At 55.7% G+C, this 25,468-nt stretch overlaps 2 protein-coding genes across 5 annotated transcripts in view; one reads left to right on the plus strand and one right to left on the minus strand.

Annotated features, from left to right (window-relative positions):
• SPRYD3 (SPRY domain containing 3) lies at positions 1-15,904 on the plus strand. Its single transcript, XM_012001866.1, has 11 exons — positions 1-104; positions 2,503-2,649; positions 4,300-4,375; positions 4,893-5,017; positions 5,329-5,464; positions 6,334-6,519; positions 11,562-11,711; positions 12,165-12,222; positions 13,509-13,628; positions 13,715-13,887; positions 14,235-15,904. Exons 1-11 carry the CDS (start codon positions 82-84, stop codon positions 14,367-14,369), a joined length of 1,329 nt encoding a protein of 442 aa, XP_011857256.1. The 5' UTR covers positions 1-81; the 3' UTR covers positions 14,370-15,904.
• TNS2 (tensin 2) overlaps positions 15,839-25,468 on the minus strand; it is a 17,828-nt gene continuing 8,198 nt past the window's right edge. For 3 of the 4 annotated variants that reach the window (XM_012001845.1, XM_012001827.1, XM_012001835.1), the window contains exons 8-29: positions 25,111-25,161; positions 24,657-24,779; positions 24,504-24,568; positions 23,262-23,345; positions 22,679-22,791; positions 22,527-22,587; positions 22,257-22,332; positions 21,915-22,044; positions 21,730-21,795; positions 21,540-21,653; positions 20,106-21,317; positions 19,814-19,964; positions 19,105-19,694; positions 18,900-18,989; positions 18,422-18,547; positions 18,117-18,209; positions 17,909-17,986; positions 17,665-17,742; positions 17,075-17,243; positions 16,915-16,983; positions 16,628-16,657; positions 15,839-16,479 (exon numbers count right to left, since the gene is read on the minus strand). In XM_012001845.1, the coding sequence (XP_011857235.1) occupies positions 16,341-16,479; positions 16,628-16,657; positions 16,915-16,983; positions 17,075-17,243; positions 17,665-17,742; positions 17,909-17,986; positions 18,117-18,209; positions 18,422-18,547; positions 18,900-18,989; positions 19,105-19,694; positions 19,814-19,964; positions 20,106-21,317; positions 21,540-21,653; positions 21,730-21,795; positions 21,915-22,044; positions 22,257-22,332; positions 22,527-22,587; positions 22,679-22,791; positions 23,262-23,345; positions 24,504-24,568; positions 24,657-24,779; positions 25,111-25,161 (3,708 nt within the window). In that variant the 3' untranslated portion in view covers positions 15,839-16,340. The remainder of the gene's footprint in view (positions 16,480-16,627; positions 16,658-16,914; positions 16,984-17,074; positions 17,244-17,664; positions 17,743-17,908; positions 17,987-18,116; positions 18,210-18,421; positions 18,548-18,899; positions 18,990-19,104; positions 19,695-19,813; positions 19,965-20,105; positions 21,318-21,539; positions 21,654-21,729; positions 21,796-21,914; positions 22,045-22,256; positions 22,333-22,526; positions 22,588-22,678; positions 22,792-23,261; positions 23,346-24,503; positions 24,569-24,656; positions 24,780-25,110; positions 25,162-25,468) is intronic. The other variant, XM_012001856.1, reaches the window with a different exon arrangement.

Raw genomic sequence — 25,468 nt, forward strand, 5'->3', positions numbered from 1 at the left:
GGAGTGAAGGAAAGGCGGGGACCCGGATGTGTGTGGCGGCGGCGGCCGAAGAGCTTGTGTGCGGAGCTGAGAGGCCTATGGATGAGGAGGACGCGGCGGCCCCGGTAGGCGGGGATCGGGGGCGGGGTCCCGTAGGCCTCGTATCTCCCGGGAGCCTGAAGTGCAAGGCGGGGGTCCTGGGCGGGGGCTACGGGGCCAGGGGCGGGGCCCTGCGCTGTGGTCACTGGGCTTCCTCTGTCGGCGCACCCTCGGCCCAGTGCAGGGCCTGGGGAGACTGGGCGTAGGCACACGGATAGGCTGGGGCCCCGCTGCTCCCGGGTCTCATCTCAGTGATCAAGCTGTGCCCGGGGAGGAGACGGGGCCCAGTAGGGCCACCACTCGCCCGTGGCAAGGCTATGCGGTCTGGGCAACCAGCATCTACCTGGGGTCGAGCCCAGGCAGAGTGCCTGGGAGTGGAATCTTAGGGCTGTCTGTCCCACAGGTGCCTACTCTTCTGGGCCACGTGGTGGGTTGTAGCTACTGCATAAGAGTCGTAATTTGCGCATTGGGATCAAATTCAGCCCACCCAAGGCTTACTAAGCACCTACGGTGTGCAAGGAAATGCCAGGCCTCAAGAAACCCCTGTCCCAGGGTTTGGGGAATGGGAAGAGAAGAGTACTTCACCTCTTTCTCACTTTTGACTCCCAGGAAAAATCATTCATTCATTTATATGTAGAAAGTTGTTTAAATACGGCCGGGCGCCGTGGCTCAAGCCTGTAATCCCAGCACTTTGGGAGGCCAACACGGGCGGATCACGAGGTCAGAAGATCGAGACCATCCTGGCTAACGTGGTGAAACCCCGTCTCTACTAAAAAATAGAAAAAACTAGCCGGGCGAGGTGGCGGGCGCCTGTAGTCCGAACTACTCGGGAGGCTGAGGCAGGAGAATGGCGTAAACCCAGGAGGCGGAGCTTGCAGCAAGCTGAGATCGCGCCACTGCACTCCAGCCTGGGCAACAGAGCGAGACTCCGTCTCAAAAAAAGAAAAAAAAAAAAAAAAGAAAGTTGTTTAAATACCTGGATCATCCCACTCCCATCCATCAGCGCTGCTAACAATTTAGTGGATGTCATTTCTCATCCGAACTGCTGCAACAACCTCTGAATTGTTTGCCCACATCTGTTCTTGATCCTCTTGTGATCAGTTCTCCAACGAGCAGCTGGAATGATCTTTAGGAATTGATTAAGATCGTGGCTTTTTTTTTTTTTTTTTTTTTTTTTGAGATGGAGTTTCACCCTGTCTCCGAGGTTGGAGCGCAGTAGGACGATCTCGGCTTACTGCAACCTCCGCTTCCCAGGTTCAAGTGATTCTCTTACCTCAGCCTTCTGAGTAGCTGGGATTACAGGCACGCACCACCACGCCTGGCTGATTTTTTTGTATTTTTAGTACAGACGGGGTTTCACCATGTTGGTCAGGCTGGTCTTCAACTCCTGACCTTGTGATCCACCCACCTCAGCCTCCCAAAGTGCTGGGATCACAGGCTTGAGCCACCAGGCCCAGGATCATTGTGTTTTTTTTTTTTTTTTTTCTTTTCTTTTTTGAGACAGGGTCTTGCTCTGTCAGCCATGCTGGAGTGTAGTGGCGCAATCAGAACTCACTGCAGCCTTGACCTACCATACTCAAGCCATCCTCAGTCTCTTTAGTAGCTGGGACTACAGGTGCACACTGCCACACCTGGCTCATTGTTTTAATTTTTGGTAGAGATAAGGTCTCACTATGTTGCCCCAGCTGGTCTGGAAGTCCTGGCCTCAAGTGATCCTCCCGCCTCAGCCTCCCAAGGTGCTGGGATTGCAGGCATGAGCCATCATACCTGGCCAATCATGGCATTTCCTTGCTACAACCCTCTAGAAGTTTCCATCTTGGAATAAAATCCAAACTCCTTACTATTGTCTGTAAGGCCTTGATCTGACTCCTGCCTTGTTCTCATCTTGTACATTCTCCCTCATATTCCCTTCACACCAGCTGTCCATGCCTTCTTTCTGTTTCTCTACCATGCCAGCTCTCTTCCACCCAAGGACCTGTGGCTGCTCTTCCTGCCTGGAATATGCCTGGCTTGTCATTTGCCTAGCTCCTTTTCAACTCAAATGTCACCTCCTCAGAGAGACCGCCTCTGTCCACTCTGTCCACTGCCTCCAGATTCTTTATCATATCACCCTGTTCTTTTCTCAGCTGCAATTATGTCTGTTTATTGCCTGTCATGTCCACCTCCCAGCGTGTGAGAATGGGAATCCTGTCCATCTTGTTCACAGCTCCATCACTAGCATGGAGAAGAGCGCACATAGTAGGAGCTTGGTAAATGTTTGTTGAATGGAAGGAAGAAGATGGGGGTTGTTGAGGTCAATCTGGGCAGCTAGCCTCAAGGCCAGTGCCTTCTCTACATTCTGGGTCACACAGGCTAAGGTGCTTTACTCAGGGCCCTGCCTTCTCCTCAATCCCCTTCTCCTCAATCCCCTTCTCCCCTTGGCAGGTTTGTTCTCATGAACAAGATGGATGACCTCAACCTGCACTACCGGTTTCTGAATTGGCGCCGGCGGATCCGGGAGATTCGAGAGGTCCGAGCTTTCCGATATCAGGAGAGGTTCAAACATATCCTTGTAGATGGAGATACTTTAAGGTGAGTTTAGGGAAGTGCTTCCACATTTTCTTCTCTGTTCCAGATCTTAGAGAGGAAAGGGATTTTTTTTTTTTTTTTTTTTTCCCCCTGAGAAGGGGACTGTGCACAGGGAAAGGGGGATGCCCTTGACTCCAGAGGCTTTTCTTTTTCTTTTTTTTTTGTTAAGACAGAATCTCACTCTGTCACCCAGGCTGCAGTGCAGTGGCGTGATCTTGGCTCACTGCAACCTCCGCCTCATGGGTTCAAGCAATTCTCCTGCCTCAGCCTCCCAAGTAGCTGGGATTACAGGCGTGTACCACCACATACGGCTAATATTTTTTGTAATTTTTGTAGAGACAGGGTTTCACCATGTCGGCCAGGCAAGTCTCGAACTCCTGACCTCAAGTGATCCACCCGCCCAGAGGCCTTTCTGAGTGAAGCAGTGTGTGCTGCCTCACCCTGCACTCACCTCTGCCTCTGTCACTGGGTGGCTCTGTCCTCATCCAGCAAGGAGGGGATCCAGCTGGGTAGGGGAAGGGATCATGTCAGACACAGGAGGCTGCTGGGGTCTCAGGAGCTTCGCAGGCGCTTTGTTAAGACTCCAGTGGGGTTCCTGAGTCTCCTGCCTCTGTCTCAGGGATTGGGTCTAGCAAAGACTGGCTGTTTTGGCCGGGCGCGGTGGCTCAAGCCTGTAATCCCAGCACTTTGGGAGGCCGAGAGGGGCGGATCACGAGGTCAGGAGATCGAGACCATCCTGGCTAACACGGTGAAACCCCGTCTCTACTAAAAAAATACAAATACAAAAAATTAGCCAGGCGTGGTGGCGGTGCCTGTAGTCCCAGCTACTCGGGAGGCTGAGGCAGGAGAATGGCGTGAACCCGGGAGGCGGAGCTTGCAGTGAGCTGAGATCCGGCCACTGCACTCCAGCCCGGGCGACAGAGCAAGACTCCGTCTCAAAAAAAAAACAAAAACAAAAACAAAACAAAACAAAACAAAAAAAAGCGAAGACTGGCTGTTTCAAAGGCAGTTGATTTCCTATTTGGGGAAGGGCCATTGTATAGTGTACCCTGCCCACCAACTCCTGTATTTCCAGCCCCTTGGCTTGTGTGTGTGTTTCCTCCCTCTTTTCTGGCTTGAACCCCTTCCCTGACTCCTTCTGAGCCCATGCTCTCACAAAGTTCCACTGAAGAGGGAAGAAAGTAGTGCTGTTTAACTAGAGGCAAGAAAGCTGAGGAATGGGAACTGAATCACTGTCTTCCAGTTGATGAAGGGCTTTGGTAAAGAGGATAGAGACCAGCCATTCTCCAGCTCCACTGAGGACAGAGCTAGAGGAAAAGGGCCGAAGCTGCAGCATGAGAGATTGAGGTTAAACAGGGTTGTGAGACCTCTCTTAGGCAAGTAAAGGAGGCTCTACGTTCTTTTCCTCCTGGAAATGAAGAAACCAGGCTTGCACTGGTCTGGTATGGGTTGGATTCCAGCTGGAGACTGTGAGAGAAATAGGGTGAGGTGACCTTAAGTATCTGGTTATGATGTCTGCCGATGTACTGAAGTGCGGCCTGATGGATTCTCCTGTGTGCTGGCCCTTGCAGGGTAAGGGTGGGAGATGCTGAGGCCCTCCCCCTACTCTTGGGCTAGGCTGTTAATGGAATTTCCCCCTCATTCCTCCTTCAGTTACCATGGAAACTCTGGTGAAGTTGGCTGCTACGTGGCTTCTCGACCGCTGACCAAGGACAGCAATTATTTTGAGGTGATCAAGGCAGTGGTTGGGCAGAGCAGGGGATGAGCCCGGGGGTGAGATCATTAAGCCCCAAGGAGCTCCTTTACTAGATGTATGACCTGGGCCTTTTAATTTCCCATCAGGGCTGTCCTGTTGGCTGGGAAATAGGTACAGGATAGCATGGCCCCTCATTTGAGAGATAGGTGCCCTGGAGACCTGTCACCCTGTCCCTTCTGCTCTCCTGCCCCTTACCTAGGTAGACTTTGACCCATATCCCAGACCTTGACTCATGTCCCCTAACCCAAACCCACCATACAGGGACATGAGTCCTATCTTTCTCCAAAGCTTGGGAGTAATTTTCTAAGTGAAACAGGCACCCACTGTCACCAGTTCCCCCATCTGAGTATCTTATCTTTTTTCCTGATTCCCATGTCCTTTTTCTCTTTGAGCCTCAGCCCCCTTTAATCTCTAAGTCCCCTTCCCCCACCCCCAGCAATTCATCCCATTTTCCAGCCCTGCTGACTGTGCCCTGCTCTCTTCTCTCCAGGTGTCTATTGTGGACAGTGGAGTACGGGGCACCATTGCTGTGGGGCTGGTCCCTCAGTACTACAGCTTGGATCACCAGCCTGGCTGGTTGCCTGACTCTGTAGCCTACCATGCTGATGATGGCAAGTGAGTTGCCTCCTGTGCAACCTGGCCCTTTTCCTATGAATTTGGGAATCTTAGATCTGAAGAACTACGTTGGGCTGGCTTTTCCCATTCGGTGTTTCATAGACTTTTCTGGGCAGGACAGGGAAGTGGCCTGGCAGCTACCCTTGAAGGCTTACAGACTAAAGGAGGGTGATGCTCACGCCAGGACATAAGTGGGTACCATCACAGAGTGACCAGGAGCAGCAAGATGAGGATGAGGCCTCTGGTGTCAGTGCTGGGGAGAAGTTGGGAGGCCAGGCTCGGGTCCTGTGTCTGTACTATTCTGTCTGCAGGCTGTACAATGGCCGAGCCAAGGGCCGCCAGTTTGGGTCAAAGTGCAACTCCGGGGACCGGATTGGCTGTGGCATTGAGCCTGTGTCGTTTGATGTGCAGACTGCCCAGATCTTCTTCACCAAAAATGGGAAGCGGGTGAGTGGGAAATCGTGGGTGGGATTTATGTGGCTGAAATCTGCCGAAGGATTTGTGGGGAGTGATTAGGAAAAGTCTGCCGGCTGGGGCTTGCCCAGGGACCCTTGCACTGAGTTCCCATCTCCTCCAGTCCAGCCTCAGATTCTCCTGAAGTCTCCTGTGTGTAAGAGAAGATACTTCCCATGGCCAGAGGAAGCTGGGACATTGCCCAGATGGCAGGCAGAGAGAGGCAAGTTAGTGGAGCAGAGGATGAGCAGGAATTGTGGGGAACAGAATTAGGTGATTTGGGGGAAGGTTTTGAGCAGATAAAAGAGAGGGGAAGATTATGGCCTGGCCATGTGAGCTGGAGGTCCTCTTTGGGTTTTGACTTGAGTGCTTTTGGGGATATGTCCTTTCTGTGTCCTGTTTTCCTTGTTTCACATCTCTTTCACTATCCTCTTCATAGAGAGACTATGCGTGGTGAGGAGATGGGACAGGAGCCAATAGAAGAGAGAGGCACTCAGCTCTCTCCCTTCTATCCAATTCCATCTCCCACATTGGGAAACTGGTTTCTCAGGCCTTGGCCAAGGGGTCCTGCTGCCTTAGCATCTGCGCCTCGGCACTCTCCTATCCAGCACACGTACTGAAAGTATTTGGCAGCAAGTCAGGAGACTTGTGTTTGTCTTCTAGCTCTGTAGATACCTTGCTTAGCCAGGAGTACTTAGCACATTTGTAAACTTTTCTGCACCTCTGGGTTGCTTTTTTTTTTTTTTAATCTGTCAGTGTGTGCGATAATTATTGGTGCATCATCTTAAAAGTACCCTTGTAAGAATTAGGTGAGCTATGGAAAAGCAGGCCAGGCGGCAGCTCCCTCTTTCCCCCTGCTGCAGGTGGGCTCTACCATCATGCCCATGTCCCCAGATGGACTGTTCCCAGCAGTGGGCATGCACTCCCTGGGTGAGGAGGTGCGGCTGCACCTCAACGCTGAGCTGGGCCGTGAGGACGACAGCGTCATGATGGTGGACAGTTACGAGGACGAATGGGGCCGGCTACATGATGTCAGAGTCTGTGGGACTGTAAGTAGCGGGTGGGAGGGTGGGAGGGGCTGGGTCGGAGGAGGCTGGGCAGAACACCTGTGGGCGCATGGTCATGTCTGAATTGCTGGGAATGGGGAGTTGGGACAGTGTCTGTGTGGGTTCGGCAGGATAGCCCGGGCTCTTGACATGAGTCCTTGAGTCCAGATCTGTGTTTTCTTTAGCACGTATTCCCTTTTCTTCACTTCCTCCTCTTTGGGGAACTCAGGTTCGTAGTTTGACCCTGGGAACAAGTAGTTCTGCTTTGCCTTTTTTGGTTCCTTCAGCTTCTGGTGTCTTCTACAGCCCTGCACACCTGCCTTTGAGGGGCTGGGGGCTGATCTGGAGGCAAAATGCCTGGATCCCCCTCTTGGCTTGATCCCAGCTCAGCTGGCCCAGGCTTTTCATTCAAAGTGTTGTGGGGCAGGTGTGGTCAGAAGTCCCACACATGTGGTGGAAGGTTCTTAGCCATCTTTTTTGCGGAAGCGTCAGTGTCAGTGTCTGTTGTCTTATCCCTGCATTTGATAGAGGATTAGAATGGAGGCAGATGAAGATTCAGTGAGCATCCTTGCACCTCCAAAGCTTGCTTCATTTATCTTTTCCTCATACCTGCTTTAGTATGGATTTTAAGCTTCGTTGGGAAGCATGTGGAGCTTGAGAAAGGGAAATTCTTCCTCCCTGGATTTTAAGTTTTGTTGGAAAATTCATGAACCTTGAGAAAGGGAAATTCTTTCTATTGGCCTCAATACACTGTGCTGCATTGGGAGTGAAGGGACGCCAAGTCCAGGATCTGGCCCTGACCTCTAGTGGGCTGCTCAGCCCTCCCACTTTGAATTGTCCCTCTGCTACCCCCTTGTTCCTGGCCTGGCCTTTTTCTCCACCCTCTGGCCTTTCCACCCCAACTCAGGCTGTTTTCAACTCAGTCTTTTATAACAAAACAGAAGCAGTGGGGGGTGGGAGTGGATTAGGAGCCAGGCCTCCCCCTGGTAGAGTGGAACTCAGGAAAAATGACAGGAAGTGTGCCCTCCTGCTGCTTCTGACACTCTGCACCCCCTTCTGGCATCAGGGTCCCAGACTGCAGCGACCGAGAACTAAGAGACCTTAGATGCCCACTCCGTGACTCTCATGTCTCCTTTTTTTCCCTCAATCTACCATCATTCTGACAGTATCTAGAGTTAAACTTGGGGCTGAGCCAGGGCGATGTTCCAGCTCTCATCTCTGACCTCTCCTCAAGAGTTTTTTCCTGGCATCCTTTCTCTGCCTGGACCTGTCCCCACTCTGCTCTCAGCTCCTCCCAGGCAATCTTTTCTAATTGATGCAGAATCCTGTAGACATTTATAAATAGCCTTCCTTCCTCCCCACCCTCCCCCCAACACCTTCAGGCCATTTATTTAGGAGTTTTTTTTCTTTTTTAGACATAAGCTGTTGAATTGGGCCCTTCTCTCAGACCCTCACCCCAACTTGGGCCAGGTGGCAGGGTGGGAGCACTACTCCTGGGGCACCCGTTCCTCTGGGGCCGACTTGGGCATGAACCTCCTGAGGGACATGTGCCTTCTTCCAGTCATGCCACCTTTCCCTTTTTTTTTTTTTTTTTTTTTTTTTTAAGACAGGCTCTCACTCTGTCACCCAGACTGGAGTGCTGGCTCACTTCAGCCTCCACCTCCCAGGCTCAAGGGATCCTCCCACCTTGACCTCCCAAATTGCTGGGATTAGAGGCATGAGCCACTGCACTGGGCCTCAACATTTGTTAGATTTGAGTCTTTGGATATAGACAGACCTGGCTCTTTCTTGAGTGGAATTCTTCCCCTGCCTCCTGTGGCCTGTTTCCCCTCCTAAAGAGTCCATCCCCCCAGAGCTCTGAGGGGGTTGAGGAATTGCTGGGGCACTTGCTCAGGGATGGGAGTGTTGCCTCTTGCCTCATCCCTGCCCCCAGGCCTCGCAAAGTGAGGTAATGTGGTGGAGGGGAGCTGGGGGCGGTAGGTAACAGCTGGGGGATTAAACTCATTCTGTGTTTGTGCCCTGTTCACAGCTCCTCTGACAACTCCTTAGTGACAGGGGCAACAGCTTTGGTATACACAGGGTGGTGAATGAGGCCCCACCCTTCCAGGGGTCCTCCCCAGACCCAGCCCAGAGGGAGGCCGTGTTGGGGCCTGAGCTGGCCAGTGGAGAGTGTGTACTTGGTTCCTGTTTCAGTTGCTTGTGGGCCCTCAGGACACTGAGCCCTTTGTTGCTCCTGTCAAGAGGGATTAGGGTCTCTGCTGGCAAGGCGAGGAGGGCGGATACCAGCAGGGGAGAAGAGGCTGGGAAGGTGCTACTGGTAGAGGGAGGGTGTGGAGTGCACGAGACTGTCCACACTCTGGTCTGCAGCCGCCACTCTGTGGCACTGAGTCACCTCTTTGGCTTCTTGGGGCTTTGGTGGTGTGTGTGTACTGGGGGGACACCCAAAGAAAGGGCTTCCTCTTCCCCCACCAAAAATGCAGAGAAACATTTCTGTTGATTGGACATTGTTTGAGAGGACACGTAGGGTAGAGTTGTCTGGGGAGTGGTCATCGTCCTGGTTGGCCTAAGGGACCATTGTAGTTGGAAGTAATGGCTAAGATGAAAGATCATTTCCTTGTTTGTGATTGGCAGTTCCAGTGTAACCCCATTTCCTGATTTGGGGAGAGGCAGCAATGTGTATTGGTCATTCATTAAGTCTTCCCCTGTTTTTGGAAATCCAGGTAATTTTATCCTGATTTTACTGTTGAAGAAACCAAGGCTCAAGGAGGTGAATGTCATTTGCCTGAGGTTAGCAGCTGTTAAGTAATAGGAGTTAGGATTTGAACCCAGGTCTGTTGGATTCTGAGGCACAGATTGAGGTACCAGCATCAAGATCCTAACAGTTCAGACTCTAAGGGTTAACCTTAACTCCTCTAGGTTCCCAACAGCTGTAGACCAAGGAGGCAGAGGAATGTATTCAAGAAAGAATCTGTCAGGGAGGCCAAATATTCCCCCCACTTCCACCCCTCTGAGTTCTCTGGGAAGGCTCAGGAGGGGTCTGGGGAACTTTGTCCAGGAGCAGGAGAGTGGATCAGGAGGTTTCTGATGGCTTTCACTGTGAGGGCTGGGCTGCCCCCTCTGAAGAGGGCACGCTGTACAAGGCTCTCCTGTACACTGCACAGGTACCTAGTTGTCCAAGACATCAGCATTCTGTCTGAAGTGCTCTGCGGTTGGCAGGTGGAGAGTGGGTTTTAGAGACCCATGTTGGGGTAGTCTGTCCTGGCTTTTAGCGTGAGAAAGCACCTCCACCCTATCCGGAGACAGAAATGCAGCAGCTACCCTCTTCTGAGCTGAGGCAAAGGGAAGGGCTGGGCGGGTATTTCCCAAGGATCAGGATCTGGATCAGCTGTCTTTTGGCTCTGGAAATGGAGAACACTGTGTTTCCTACACCGAGGCCAGTTGGATAGAATGGTCAAAGGCAGCTGTGGGGTCCCCCACCCAGTTCTGCAATGCTGGGTGGAGAGGGTGGGATGGGGGCTGCTCTGCCTGGGTGGAGTCTAAACTAGTTAATGTGGATCAAGCCACACCCCTCCTGGCTTGCTGGGGAGAGAGGCAGAGGAGGAACCCAGGCTGAGCAGAAAATACACCATGAACAGAATTCAAACAGTGTGGCCTTGGGGATGGGCTTAGGTGGTCTCCCGTGCATGCTGCTTTCCCCCTCATCCATCCCCAGTTATCTTTGGAGAGAAGGGAAGGATGGACTTGAGGTGGTGGGGCTTTGGGGATCCAGGGCTGAGAAGGGCACCGAGCCCCTCTAGTCCTACTCTCAGAAGGGGTTAGTAGCACCCCACTCTAAGCACCTGAGCTAAGCAGCCGGCCATCTGAGGCTGGGAGTGGGGATGCAGGAGCAGCCTCTGCTGGAGACACACACAGGCTTCTGTGCTGGTGCAGGTGGGCATAATTCCTTTCCTGTTCAGGCAGGAATCTGTGAGAGGTGAGAGGCCAGCGTCCCAAAGCTTGCCAGGGAGACATGGAGGAGGTCCCCAGGCAGCATGTTTCCTTCAGGGCTGCAGGGGCGGGAGGGTAGAAGAAAGTCTTGAGGGGCAGTTGGGCTAATTAAAAGGAGATTAAGAAATCCCAGGTGAGGCTGAGGGTGGGGGAAAGGGGATGGGGTTGAGTCATCGCCCCACTATTACCATGACAACTGACAAATAAATCCTCCCAGATTGGGGGTTGCCGCCCCGTCGTGCCCAGGCAGGACCATTGTGGGACTGAAGAGTCCCAAGAACCCATCAGTCATCTCCCCTCTCCTACCTCCTTGCCCCTACTCCAGCTTGAATGAGCAATGAGGGGCTGGGAACAGCTAAGCCTGCCTCTGTCTTCATTTTGACCTCTCCCCTCCCTCACATGAAATGAGGGAGTAGAGCTGGGCATTCTGGGTCCCTGGGCTCCCCTCAGCACCTCCCTGACCCAGCTAAGAACAGCTGTGTTCACAGCCAAGTAAAACAAGGACCTTGAGAAATTATGTCAGGCCCATCCCAGGCAGAATTGGCTTCTGCACTCACCCCCTTCCTCTGAGTATCTGGGGTTGGCACCTAACTTCGGCATCCTCCCTGTCCTCATTAGGCCTGCTGAGAAAGTCATCAAGTTTCCTCTCAGCCTAGTCTTGCTTCTCCTTTCCCCTGTGTTCGGGACCCTGGGTGGACCTTTCCCAGCAGGAAAGGCTGCAGGGTTCTTCACCGGGATGAGGATGTTATCTAGAGCCCCCTGGTGTGCCACTCCCCTAGCTGTGCCGCTTTCCCCGGCCTCCCAGAAAGCGTCGTGGGGAGGTGGGCATTCAGCAAGGGGCTCCCCCTGCTCATGCTCTCCCCTTTGCCTCCCACCCCATCCTGCTCTTCCATGCTGGCCTAGAACTTTGGAGCCACATTGTATCTCTAGGATTCTTTCCCTTTTAGCCAGAAGTTTTTGTCAAACCTGGGAAAGTGGGACCCAGACTGTCTTGGGCCCAGGTTTCCAGGGTGGGTGTCAGCCTGTCCCCTGACCCCCGTCTGGCTTTTCCCCCACAGCTGCTGGAGTACTTAGGGAAGGGCAAAAGCATCGTGGATGTGGGGCTGGCCCAGGCCCGGCACCCACTCAGCACCCGCAGCCACTACTTCGAGGTGGAGATCGTGGACCCTGGAGAGAAATGCTACATTGCCCTGGGGCTGGCACGGAAGGTGGGCACAAGGGCTGAGCTTTTTTGCCCATGGAGCTGCTCAGGTCTGGGGCTGTTGGGGCAGTGCCAGGAAGCTCTTAGAAGAAACCAGGGGAGCCCAGACTTTGGAGGGAGGGTGTTAGCTGAGATGGAACACAGTTGTATGTGTCAGCTGTGTAAGAGTACACACCCCATGTGACCAAGGACCTGAGACAGGTCGTGACTGCACCACACACTAAGGCCTGGGAGGTGGGGGTGGGACATGCCATGGCTCTGGCCTTAAAAGCTTAACTAACACTTTCCTCACCCTCCCTGGTTCCCCTGAAGCCCCAGTGCCTGCAGGGTATGAGAGTGTGCGGGGTTGGCACTGTCTGGGTCATGGCCTGTTCCAGAGGTTCAGATGCCACTCGCCACTCTCTCCTGTCTTCTTGTTTATACGTGGGACCATAGATTTTCTTTTTTCTTCTGGATGCAGGACTATCCCAAGAACAGGCACCCTGGCTGGAGCAGAGGGTCTGTGGCTTATCATGCAGGTGAACAGTGGGCTGCCTGGGAAAGGTGGGATGGTGGGAGATGTGGAGGCATAGGGATATCCACTTTCCCCTCTCATGGCCCCTCGCAAATGGCCTCGCTCTTTGCCCTGCTGCTGGCTGACCTCCCCTTCCCAAATCGCTAGTGCTTCCTCCCATCTGTGTTTTCCTCCCAGCTCTGGAAACCGGGGGAGCAGGACAGGAGAGGGAGATCTGGGCCCAGATGGGACATTCCAGGCCTCTGAGCTGGTCCCCTCTGTGTCCTTCCTGCAGATCCTCATTTTCTTGATTTATTTTTATTTTTTGCTGCTTAGTTTCCTTTAGGACTTTAGGGCTTTCTTTAGAAGAAAACTGAGCCCAGAGTTCCCCGATTCACCTCCCCTTGCCTGCCCTCCCTGGGTGTTCATTCCTTTCCTAGGGCCCCCTCCTCTGACTCCTTTCCTAAGGGTTTCCCCCTTACCCCCTTGAGCAGATGGATACTACGTCTCTCTTTTTTTTTTTTTTTTTTTTTGAGACGGAGTCTCGCACTCTCGCCCAGGCTGGAGTGCAGTGGCGCGATCTTGGCTCACTACAAGCTCTGCCTCCCGGGTTCACGCCATTCTCCTGCCTCAGCCTCCTGACTAGCTGGGACTACAGGCACCCGCCACCAGGCCCAGCTAATTTTTCGTATTTTTAGTAGAGACGGAGTTTCACTGTTTCAGCCAGGATGGTCTCGATCTCCTGACCTTGTAATCCGCCCGCCTCGGCCTCCCAAAGTGCTGGGATTACAGGCGTGAGCCACTGCACCTGGCTGATACTACATCTCTTTAGTTTTTTGGTGCCCCCTTCCCACATCTCTCTCTCCATCTTTTTCTTTTTTCTTTTTTTTTTTGAGACGGAGTCTCACTCTGTTGCCTAGACTGGAGTGCAGTGGCACGATCTTGGCTCACTGCAACCTCTGCCTCCCAGGCTCAAGTGATGCTCCCACCTCAGCCTCCCAAGTAGGTGGGATTACAGACGAGTGCCACCACGCCTGGCTAATTTTTGTATTTTTAGTAGAGATATTTCGTCATGCTGGCCATACTGGTCTCAAATTCCCGACTTGAGGTGATCCACCCGCCTCGGCCTCCCAAAGTCCTGGGATTCCAGGCGTGAGCCACTGCGCCCGGCCTTTCTCTCCATCTTTGTTTCCGCCCTGACGCTTCCCTTCCTGTGAGGGATGGGAAGTGTTCAGCTTCATGGGGCCGCTCTGGGGGTGTGTTGTCAGCTCTCCTTCCTCAAGTGTGTGTCCTCTCCCCTCCCTCCAACAGATGATGGGAAGATCTTCCATGGCAGCGGTGTGGGGGACCCCTTTGGGCCACGCTGTTACAAAGGGGACATCATGGGCTGTGGAATCATGTTCCCCCGGGACTACATTTTGGACAGTGAGGGTAAGTGGGGTGGGGGTGGCCAACCAGGCTGCTTGGGGCTGAGGGTGGAAAGGCACCACAGGAGCTCAGGTTTCCTGGTCCCCCAGGGGACAGTGATGACAGTTGTGACACAGTGATCCTGTCTCCGACTGCCCGGGCCGTCCGGAACGTGCGGAATGTCATGTACCTGCACCAGGAAGGGGAAGAGGAAGAGGAGGAAGAGGAAGAGGAAGAGGATGGGGAAGAGATAGAGCCGGAGCATGAGGGCAGGAAGGTGGTGGTGAGTAGGGAGAGTTTGGGGTGGGACCAGGGTTCTTGGGTCTGGGCAAAGGGTGGGTATTAGTGGGGAGTAGAACTCACAACCAGGGTGGGAAAGACGGGAAGCTCTGGCACTGCCCAAGGGCTGTTCCAAGCTCCAGGGGCTGCTGAGATGGGGAGACGGTCTTGGGAGGCTGCTTTCCAGCCTCAGCATGCCCTCTGGTGGTCACTTCCCATATCACCTTAACTGTCCCTCTCCAGCCCCGCTGCAAGTTGGGGTGATTGGGGTTCAGGCCTGTGGAGCTCCAGCATCCTCAGGGAAGAGGCCACAGCCTGCTTGCTCCATTCCTCTCCCCACCTCCTCCCCAGGTTTTCTTCACTCGGAATGGCAAGATCATTGGGAAAAAGGATGCTGTTGTTCCTTCTGGAGGCTTCTTCCCTACCATTGGAATGCTGAGCTGCGGGGAGAAAGTCAAAGTAGATCTGCACCCCTTGAGTGGCTAGGGCCTCCCCTCCAGACCTGCTTCTTCTCCCTGCCCACCCTCTGCTGGGCCAGGCACCCAGTTCCTGACTTCCCAGAGGATTCATTTACCCAGCAGGCCCCTGGAGGTGTGTAGTCACTCTGCCCCCACTGGCTCAGGCCCGTCACGCTTCTCTGTGCCCACGTTTCTGACCTGGTGCTGCCACTGTTGTCAGTCCCTGGGCCTGAGTCCCTGGTTGGACAGGAATGGACCCAAAGAATGGTGTTGGTATGTGGGTGGTCCCACTCGCTTCAGTCAGTGGGCTTCTGGATCCCCCTTTCCTTCACTGGCCCCATGTGGGTGGAGAAGTGTGAGCACCCTATCTCAGCTGCTATTTAGGCATGATGCTTTGTAGAGGGTGGAGTAGACAGCCCCCTCCCCTACTCACCATGGTATTTCTCCTTGAATTCCTCTTTCTTGTTTTCTTTCCTGGTTGTGTGAACCAGTTGCTGCTGTCATACCCCTGGCAGGGCCAGGGGACCTCTCTTTGGTCATCTCTGTCCTTTCACTAGCTGCTGCCCCAGAAGACTCCTCTAGGCTCTCCATTCTTTCCCTTGAGAGCTGGCTCCCCACCCCAGCCTCCTTAGGCACCACAGAGAATCTGCATCTCTGGCTCCCCATACCTGGACCCACATAGGTGGGTGCCTGTTGCATGTTTAAGAGAGAGGGGCTGTGAGGTGACAGGGCACTAGGACCTTCGCTCCTTTTCCCCTTCCATCCTTTCTTTGCCAGTGCCACCCATGTCCCTAACTCCCAGGTACTGGGGCTGAGGCTCTGGGGCCTGTCTCCCTGTCAGCGTGAGGACAACACCCCAGAGCCTCAGCCAAGCAAGCCCAGAGGGGCAGCGTGGCCTCTCCCTCCCCTTTTCCTGCCCCGTCCCATGCCTCAGCTTGCTGCTTGTGCCAGTTGCCTGTTTCGCTTCAGTGTTTGATTCTAGCACTTACTAGTCGTCCCCACCGAGCCCTCTATCTCCTAATCCCTCAACCCCTGACCCCCTCCCCATAACAGTGACTTCTCCATGGAGGAAGAGGGAGCAGGAGCTGTTGGTCTTGGTTTGCACAGAGCGGGTAGGGCTGTGGGGAAAGCGGGTGAGCTGTTGTGCTGCTGGGCCTCCCTTTGGCCCTCGCTTCCTGCCCTATGATGTATGAAATGTATGTACAGACCAGAGATGTTTATACAGCCAATAAAGATGGAGTTTCCGTATTTATCAGTATGGCCGGAACCAGGAGCCTTTCCAGTCCACAGGGCTAGGAACAGGACTGCCGGACGGGGGCAGCCGAGGGCAGCTTGCTCGTGGGGTGATCTAGACCAGCGTTGGGCCAGGGATGGGAATCATATGTTCTATGGGCCTGGCTGTAGGCCTGGGCCCTGGGATACCCCCAGGAAGCACAGATACGTCCCCTGGGAGATGAGGCTTTGACCCTCCTGTGAGTAAGGGTTGACTCCAACTTTGGCTAAAGTTTATAGAAATTCTTTATTTCTTTATTATTAGACAAAAATAGACTCTCTTTTTTTCCCCTATTCATGTGATCCTACTCTGAATCTCTGCTCAGAGGAGGCAGTGACTTGCTCCCCACCCCTCTCCCATCCCTGCCATGCTGGGACCTGCAGCTGGGTGGAACTGGCAGGGGCTGATCCCCTGGAGGGCTGACGTTCTCCTGCAGGTGGGGCTGCCTGATCTCCTTTGGGGCTCAACTGCTGATGCCTCCTCACCCCTCACACACCCATCTCTGCCATCTGCTCACATGCAAGGTCATCTCATGGGCCCATCCACTTAACTTAGCCAGCTGGGGGTGGGGAAGGAGAGCAGTGTCCCAGGCCTGATGCCCACTCCTCATTCCTAAGGGGGGGTGCTTTCTCTTGGGTCTCCTGGGTCCAGGCCAGGGGAAGTGAGGGCTGTGGGGTGCTGGGAGGGGTGCAGTGTTGATGTGGGCTCTCAGCTTGTGGCCTTCCTTCATTTTCTCTGGCCCAGTAGAACTTTGGTGATGAAGGTGACAATGGCGCCAGCAGGCTGATCTGGGTCAAGCTCTGCAAAGAGGTGACACACATTCTCCCAGGGGCTTCCCGGCTTCTTGGCCACGAAACCAAAGATCCTAGGGGGACAAAGGGTGGGGAGGGGGCTTAGCATTCCTTCCACAAGGAAGTGTAGCTGGCTTTGGTGAGATGAATCAAATGCCAGCGTCGAGAGGACGGCAGCACCCTGGTCCCTTGGAGGGAAGAGGCTGAATTCGCGGGGCTTACTTGGAGGTGGTCCCGTCTGGGTTGGTCCATCTGCAGAAGGAGAAGAAGTGTGAAGATGCACACTTCCAGGGGACAGCTGCTGAAGGGGAGCTGGGGCTGGGGCTGGGAGCTGGGGCTTGGGTTGGGAGCTGGGGCTGGGGCTGGGGCTGGAGACGGGGCTGGGACTGGGGCTGGGGCTGGGGCTGGGGCTGGGGTGGGAGCTGGGGCTGGGGCTGGGAGCTGGGGCTGGGACTGGGACCTGGTGGGACCATGGGGGTTTGAGGCAAAGGGTTTGGAGGGAGGGTCACCTCCGGTCTTGAGGGTCAGTGCTGGAGAAGGTGATGCTGTTCACTGGATAATGGCGGCGAAAGAATAGCCTGCAAGGAGGAGGGTGGGGAAAGTCACACTCAAAAACGGGGACCCCTAGGGGCCTTAAGCATGGGGTTTCACAGGGCTGAGTACACATACTTCCTTTGGTTGTCCGTCAGTGTAATGCCCTGGGCGGACACCTTGAAGTGGACAACTGCTGGTGTTGGGCGGGGGCTGCAGCTCAGAGCTGCAGAGCTGGCCCGGGCCACGGCTTGGGGGCCTGTCAGTGACTCTGTCTCCACTGAGGTCAAGTAGAGCACGCTGCAGGCTATGGGGGCAGGGAGTGGGTCACAGAGGGAGTGCCCATCCTCTAGCCACCCCCACCAGCTCTTGCACACTCCCCAGCTACTGCTGTCACATGCTTTACAATCACATAGGTGACTTGTTAAAAAGGCAGATTCCACGACTTTACCGGAACTACAGTCAGAAGCGAGGCAGAAAAGCCTGAGAATCTACATTCTAACAAGTTTCTCCCTGCTACCACCCCATGATCCTCTTTCTTGTTCATGAGACTTTGAGACCCTAGGCTGAGGACCCAATTCCTCATCCCCAACAGGATGGGGCTCCCCTGCCCTCATGGGTTGGCCAGGGCTCACCCACCTCAAGGCCTTTCAGTGCCCCATGCCCTGTATCCACAATGCCCCCTTGGTGCCCAGGGAGAGGGAGGGGAGCGGAGGGGAAGTCTCTACCAGCACCCTGACGCAGGAGGTCTGCTGCTGTGCTCATGTTGGTGGGCACTGGAGCCTCTGGGGTCTCTTCCAGAGGATCTGAGGGCAATGAGAACCGACAAAGCAGCTCAGAAGGCAGAGCGTTCCCCAAGCTGGAGCACTCCCTCTGCCTCCCCAAGGGAAGGCGGGGAGCTAAGACCTCTGGATCCTGCTTTGGCTGCAGGGGGAGGGGAGAGGTGGGGAGGACAGATGACCAGACACCCACCTTTGCTGGGAATGTGCAGACAGCAGGGCAGGGAGATGGGGGAGATGGAGTGCTGGGAGACCAAGGCGGACAGGCTGCCTGTGGACGAGGAGGTGGGAAAGTCCTGAGGTGCCCAGGGTGCTCTGCCTTTCCCTTCCACCCTCCTGAGATCCCTTGGCGTCTCCCTAAACCGACCCAACGTAGCCTTCCCCAAGCTCCTGCTTCTCACCAAAGTAGGGCTCACTGGGGCAGCCCTTGATCTTCACCCCTTTGGGCCCAGTCTCAATGAGGAAATGGCGGACCAGCTGTTCCAAGGGATCCCCTGAGAGGAAGAGAGGGGAAGATTGTGGCTTTAGGATTCCAGGTTCCAGCTTCTTCCCTAATGGGATTCTTTCCCAAGTAGCTGAGGTCTTTTCCTGCCTTTCCCCTCCACAGCGGCATGGCCAGCACATCACCCCCACCCGCCCTGTTACCTTGCCTCTGGCACCACCCCCCAACTTCATCCCACCCCACTCAGGTTTGGGCGTTCTGTACCTTTCCAGGGCTGGGCACTGGGTGGCGGTGTGGCCACCTTGAGGGCCAGCCCATAAGCTCCTTGGAATGAATGACTGTCCCTGATCAGGAAGGCCCCAGGGTCCTTGTCCTTCAGCAGGGCAATGGCTGCAGGGTGAGGGGTAGCGGGCAGCGGGGAGGAGAAGTTTTCACAGGGGTGGACTGAGCCCCATGCAACCCCCCTCCTCCGCCGACAAGCTCCATGGGTCTCTTTTGGCCTGGCAGCTGTGGTGGTGGTAGGAGTCTGAGGACAGGGCTCTAGGATTCACAGGGGCTTTGACCATGTTGGATCTCACCGCCTTGGCCCAAAGCCCAGAATCACCTGCTGGCAAACGCTCAGCCAAGAGTAAATACAGCTGAGACAGGAGGAGCCAAGAGCTTCAACAGGATGGGACTTAAAACCAAGACAGACACCTGGGAGGGTGGGATGGAGTGGGGTGGGGGCAGGCTGGCTTCTCACCTTGGTCACGGGACAGGTGTGGCTTGTACCAGAACTTGGATGTATCCTGGACAAACTTGACATTGCTTTGGCTCTCTTGTGTAGGAGGCTCTAGGACAGGGAGGGAGTAGGTTCAGACCGCAGGGTACCCGGGTCCCCATCCATGCTATATCCCAGGAAAAAGGGTTCTTTCAAGGTGGCCCCAACCCCCTCAAGGCCTTTATACCTGGGGGTTGGGGGACATTATCCGAGAGCAGAGGTGCGAAGGTGACATGGTGACTGATGCCTCTGGCTGGCGATGATGCCCGCTCTGGGCCCCAGGGTCCTGGCTGTTGCCCCGGCCCGGGCAGGTGGCGTTTCTCAGGAAGTGGGGGCTGGGTAAGGCCATTGGTGTCATAGGAGGCAGCCAGGGGGAAAGCAGGTGTGGGTGAGCTCTGAGGCGGCTCTGGGCTGGCTACAAGCCAGGGCATCTGGGAAGGCACAGGAGTGAGGGGAGACCCATCTGGGCTGTCTGGGGGGCCTCGAGGGCCTTGCCAGGGGGCGTGGCGGAGGCCAGGAAGTGTGGTAGGCACAGGGCTCCGAGGACTGGCGCCGTCTGAGAGGCCCCCTGGACTCCTTTCCTGAGGCCAGTCACTGGGCGAGCTGGGAGGAAAGGTCGGAGAGACGGGGCTAGGGGCCGGAGGCTCAGGCCCACTTCCCGAAGGCAGCTCAGGGGCCTTTCCGGTGCCTGCCTGGGAAACAGGGGGCAAGGCCTCGCCAGGACTCAGTCTCTGAGTGGGCGCTGAGGTGGGGGACCTGGTGTCCTGTCGCCGGGTGCTGTAGGGTGGAAGGGCAGATGGTCAGCAGAGCCCCCACTGTGGCTGCTCCCACCCCACCTGCCTTCATCAACTGCTTGGACAAGAAAGCACTCAAGTGTCCCCGGCCCCTCTGCATACCTTTCCTTGCCCTGGACTGGGCTGCTGGTATGCAGGGGCGTGGAGGGACCAGACAACTCTGACGAAGCACTGCCTGGGGCATCTCGGGGAGACCGAGGCAGTGTGCTGTGCCCACTGGGGCCCTCCCTCCAGGACACCGGCTCCAGCGACTCTGCAGTGGAGAGGTGGGCTGTGAGCAGGATGGGGCTCTTCTGTCTGGCTTAGCTGTTTCTCACCCTGTTCCCCCTTGAGTTTCCCACCATCTTCCAGAACCTCCTCTGCCCTGGGCATTCCGCACTCTGGTGCCCCTCACCTGCAGATGCCAAGGGTCCTGCTGAGGCCAGGTGCCCAGGCAATGGGTACCTGTTCCCTCCCTCCTCCGTAGGGATCTCGTAGCTCAGCTTCCTAGATTGTGGATAGGGCGGGCTGCCCGGGGAAATGGAGCCAGCCCGTGGGGAGTGGACACCAGGGCTGGGATACCCTCTGCCCTCTCCTGGAGAGCCACAGCTATGAGGCACGCGGCCATATGCTGGGCAGTAACTGGGAACTGCTCCTCCATAGCTGTATGTCACCAGGGCAGGGTACCCTGGATGCCCATACCTGCCTTCGGGGCACATAGTGTAGGAGCAGCCCTCGTGCCCTTCCTCGCCTGCCTTGGGTGACTTCAGGCAGCTGTAGTCAGGCATCGGGGCATGGTGATGCCCACAGGCAGGCAAGAGCAGAGGCAGCGGGTGCCCAGGCCGCACTGAGTGCAGGAGAGGCTTGCCAGCCTCAGTTGCCCACCCTTCTCCAGCCTCCCTCTCCAGCCGCAGTCCATACAAGGCTGCTGTAGGCAGCGCCAGCTTCTCCTCGCAGGCTGGGCATGGGTATAGGGCAGGCAGCCCAGGGTCCTCCAGGATGACCACCTCCCGGTAGCCTGGGGCGCGGTAGCCAAAGTCCCCAGTGGCTGGTTTCCCCATCTCAGGTGGGCAGGGGTATGGCCCCTCTGACAGCGATCGGCAGAGGCGCCTCTTCTCCATCGAGGCCTCAGCGTAGCCCTGGGGGGATCCCTCATAGCCCCCATAGGCCAGTCGCCTCCTCTCCAGGGTTCCCTCTGGCCGGTAGTAACCCCCATTGGGGACCCCGCAGGACTCCCGGTAGCCCTGGCGGCAGGAGCAGTGGCGGCTGAGGCCAGGCCTGTGGCCTGGATACACTCCGAGGTGGGGGCCTCCGCCCACAGTGGGCTGCTCTTCGTCATCTAGGATGGCCGTCTCTCGCCCAGCCCCCCGGCCCCCACTGGCCACTCCACAGCCTCCTAGGAGGCGATCCAACTCCTGCCGTTCAGCAGCCGTAGGGGGCGGCCGGCCAGGGGACTCAGCAGCCGGCTCTGTGGTCAGCGTGGAGGAATGGCCCGAGTCGCTGCTGACAGAGAGCATGGGGGGTGGTGGAGGCTCTGGAGAGGGTGCCGGGGGGGTCTGCCGGGGGGGCCGCTGCACCTGGGCATAAGGACTGCCATCCAGGGGACCCCGGGTGTGGGTCAGGGAGCCTGAGTGGGGAAGAGGATCAGGGAGGGAGGGCAAGCAGGGAATAGGGAGGGAGAGAGAGAGTTCATGAGAGGGGATGGCACTGGAGATAGCCATCGGGCCGGGGGTGTCTCTCCAGAGTGGGCTCTGCCTGGGGAGGAGGGAGTGTTCTTCTCCCTGGCCACGGCCCCTCCAGGGCCCTGCCACAACCCTGTACCTCCCACCCTGCAGGCTGCCCTGCGCACCATCCACACTGTCCTCGTGGTGCTGGTTGAAGTTCTCATAGGAGTCCCAGCGCACAGCCGGCTCAGCGGTGTTGTAGTCGACAGAGACCGAGGGGTCATTCCGTGGAGTGCTGCCTGTGGAAGGCCACTCGGGTGTTGGGGAGCAGGGTAGAGGCAGCTGTCAGTCCCCAGCCCATGTCCCTGCTCTTACCTTTGATCTTCTCGGGGCTGGAGGAGAAGACAAACTCCACGGAGGCTTGAAAGGGGAACCTCTCATCTATGGGGAGTGGACAGTGAAGAGCCAGGCCCCTGGCCCATACCACACTCTCCTGCCTGCCTGCCACCTGCCTGCCTGCCACCTGGGCTCCAGCCCCAGGCCACTTGTCTCAGACTCACCAGTCCAGGCCTCGTCCAGCTGGTCCTTAGGGAAAGTAAGCTGTGGTCCGTGGATGGTGCAGGTGTGAAACTGGACTCGGAACACCAGGGTCCGGTCTGTGCCCCGGCCACCCTTGTGATAGCATGTTACCTGGGGGAAAGGCAGGAGGCTGGGAGTCAGGCCTCAAGTCCTCTTCTGTGCTTCCACCCTGGGGACTGCCTAGTCACAGCTTCTGCCCTGCCTCGATCTCAAGGTGATCTCCCTACTCGCCCTCCAATCTGTCTCAAATTGGTGACTGTGTGGCTACACCACCAACCCCTGCCCCATCTCCGGGATTCTCCTTGTTGCCAGGACCCCCTCACCATGACATCGCCTTTGAGGAGGAGGGCTGGCTCCAGGCTGATGCAAAGCTGCTGGGGACCAGGGCCTGCAATGTGACTGTGGGGAGAGAGGAGAAGGCAGAGATGAACCAGAGGCTCCTGCGTGCAGAGGAAGCTATGCAGTCAGGGGGAGCCAGGAGACCAGAGTCTGAGCCCTGCCCAGGTGTCTGGGGAGGCTGGAGAAGCAGGAATGCAGGGAGCAAGCGGGGCCCTGGCCATGAAGTGTCAGGGGCCTGGGAATAGAGCACTCACTAGACTCCAGACGTGTAGACGAGCTGCATGGACTGGTAGATTTTAAGGAAGGGCTGGAAGCCTGGAGGGGCAGAGGAGAAGGCGCGGAGGGGTGCTGAGTGGAGGGGCCTGAAGGTGGCTCTCCCTAGGGAGCACATCTCAGGCAGACTCACCTGTGCCGGGTTCAAAGGCTGGCAGCGTGGGGATGAGCACATAGTGCAGGAAGAGAGGGCTGCTGTTCATTCTGATGGAGCCGGACAGCAGCCCACTGAAGTAGCTGATGTATCTGGCAGAGGGCGTGTCGAGGAGAACATAAGCCTTTTCCTCTGGAGGTCACCTTGTATCATTTCAACCATCCACCCTTAGAAAGCTGGCTCTTCTCCTCAGCACTTCCTTCCCATCTACCAGGTCACCAGAAAGTTCTTCCTTGCATCTAATCTCAATCCTTCTTGCTCCCCTCTGCCTCAAAGCTCTTTCCCCAGAGCTCTGCTTCACTTTATAGTGGCAGGCCCCGACTGTCCTTAAGGTTCTCTTTATGATGGACCTCCTCGTCTATTTATTCCCAGGTCTACTGCCTTCCATCCTACTAGCGAGAAAGCTCCATGAGAGCAGGGGCTTTGTCCACTTTGAATTCTCAGCACCTGGCACAGCCCCTGGCACACTCAGTGAAGGTGTGCTGCATGGATACGAGAGTCTTGGCCTTGGTAGCCATGAAGGGAGCTGCTCCTCTGGCCCATCCCCACCCAGGCTGCTCACCGACGCTGGGAGGGCTGCAGTTCTGTGGCCACCTTGTCCTCGCAGAATTTCCGCATGGTAAGAGTAGCCAGTGCCTGGTCAGCCCTGGGGACAGCAAGGCCAGTGTTGAGGATTAGGGACTAGTCTTCATCCTGGCCTCCCATCCCTGAGCCCCAGGGGAGGGAGGAGAGATATGATCCCCTGAGTCTAGAGGAAGCCCAGAGTGGTGGTAATGAGAATGAGAAGCACCATGTACAGTCACTTTACTAGTTTTTGGGCCCCAGGCAATTATTCCCTGAACTTTAGTTTTTTCATCTGTAAAATGGGGCAACAAAACCATCTCACGAGTTGAATTATATCCCCCCGAAAGACATGTACCTCAGAATGTGACCTTATTTGGAAATAGGGCCATTGCAGACATAATTAGTTAAGATGAGCTCATACTGAAGGAGGGTGGACCCTGAATCCAATATGATTGGTGTCCTTATAAGAAGAGAAGAAGAGACACAGACAGAGATGCACAGGGAGAACACCATGTGATGACAGAGGCAGAGATTACAGTGATGTGTTTGCAAACCGAGGAACGCCAAGGCTTGCTGGCCACCACCAGAAGGTAGAATGAGACAAGGAAGGATTCCATCTCGAGTCTCAGAGGAAGCAAGGGCCTGCCGACAGCCTGATTTGGGGCTTCTGGCCTCCAGAACTGTGAGACAGTGTATTTCCAACGGTTTTTGTTTTGTTTTGTTTTGTTTTTTTGAGATGGAGTCTCGCTGTTGCCCAGGTTGGAGTCCAGTGGCACCATGTGGTCTCACTGCAACCTCCGCCTCCCGCGTTCAAACGATTCTCCTGCCTCAGCCTCCTGAGTAGCTGGGATTACGGGCACCCACCACCACGCCCGGCTACTTTTTATATTTTTAGTAGAGACAGGGTTTCATCATGTTGGCCAGGCTGGTCTCAAACTCCTGACCTCAGGTGATCCGCCCACCTCGGCCTTCCAAAGTGCTAGGATTACAGGTGTGAGCCATGGCACCTGGCCCATTTCTACTGTTTTACACCACCCTGTTTGTGGCTGCCCTAGGAAACTTTACAGACCATCTGCTGCAGACTGTGTTGCTGTACTAGTGATAAAAGGGAGGTGGAAATGCTAACTTGACAGCAAAGGACTCTCAATGAAGAGGTGGGCTCCAGGGGAGATGGTTCCTAAGGGGCCAGCTGGAGAAAGGGCCACTGGGGAAGGGGCTACTCCGGTGCTGGGAGCCTCACCCTGCAGAGATCTTGCTGTAGTGCATGTAGGCAGAAACGATGACCCCGAGCTTGCCCTTGCTTCCCTGAGAGACAGAGACAGGGATGAGGGTCTGGGGGCTCCAGGCTGACCTGGAGCCTCCAGGCACCAGGGAACCCGAGGTCCTGGCCCACCTTGCAGTATAGTACGACCACGTGCTGTGGGTCAGCACTGAGCCATGTCTCCATGGCTTTGCAGATGGAGCACAGCTTGTCCAGGGGTGGAGCATGCAGCTCAGGCCAGCCGAAGTCTTGAACCTGGGGAGAGTGCAGGGGTACAACTGGGACTGGGGCCCACCAACAGAGAGACACAGGCGGTGTGGAAAGGGGACAGGGCATACGGGTCTGGGGGCAAGGTTGGGAATCTGCTGGTTGTCCATGATAACCTCAGCACTTTACTTATCTATACAATGGGCTGATACCTGCTGCATCACGTTTTGGGGTGTCTCCAGTAATATGTCATGCAAGAGGGGGAAGGTGCTTAAGAGTGAAGTAGATGCCAATTGCTACTATTAATAATGAGGAAGCTGGGGGCTTCTGGGGTAGGGGTGGCTTGGTTTAATGACTGGGCAGGCCATTTCCTTCATACCTTGGGGTTTAAGCGGGTCAGGTCATGCCTTTTCTCTGAAAGGTTGAAGAGCTGAAATAAAGGGGGAGGGCTTTAGACAGAAGGGACCTCCGGCAATGAGGCACGAGGTGGAGGTGGATCCTAAGTTAAGAATCTTCCTCTAAAACAAAGTGCAGGCCTGGCGCAGTGGCTCACGCCTGTAACCCCAGCACTTTGGAAGACCGAGGCGGGCGGATCACCTCCTGGGCAACAAAGTGAGACCCGTCTCAAAAAAAAAAAAAAAGTAAAGAAAGAAAGAAAATAAGAAAGTAGTTAAGGCCCGGCCTAGCCAATCACAGCCAAGTCGCCAGCGCTCCTGGATTTTCCGCTCCGCTCCAGG

This window comes from Mandrillus leucophaeus, unplaced genomic scaffold, assembly GCF_000951045.1.
Source record: "Mandrillus leucophaeus isolate KB7577 unplaced genomic scaffold, Mleu.le_1.0 Scaffold118, whole genome shotgun sequence".
NCBI lineage: Eukaryota > Metazoa > Chordata > Mammalia > Primates > Cercopithecidae > Mandrillus > Mandrillus leucophaeus.

Bases quoted from the DNA above. Each gene is read 5' to 3' on its own strand.
- SPRYD3 (XM_012001866.1), top strand. From the start codon at position 82: ATGAGGAGGACGCGGCGGCCCCG. The intron at 5,018-5,328 runs GTGAGTTGCCTC...TTCTGTCTGCAG, and splicing joins TACCATGCTGATGATGGCAA to GCTGTACAATGGCCGAGCCA. The intron at 6,520-11,561 runs GTAAGTAGCGGG...TTTCCCCCACAG, and splicing joins ATGTCAGAGTCTGTGGGACT to CTGCTGGAGTACTTAGGGAA.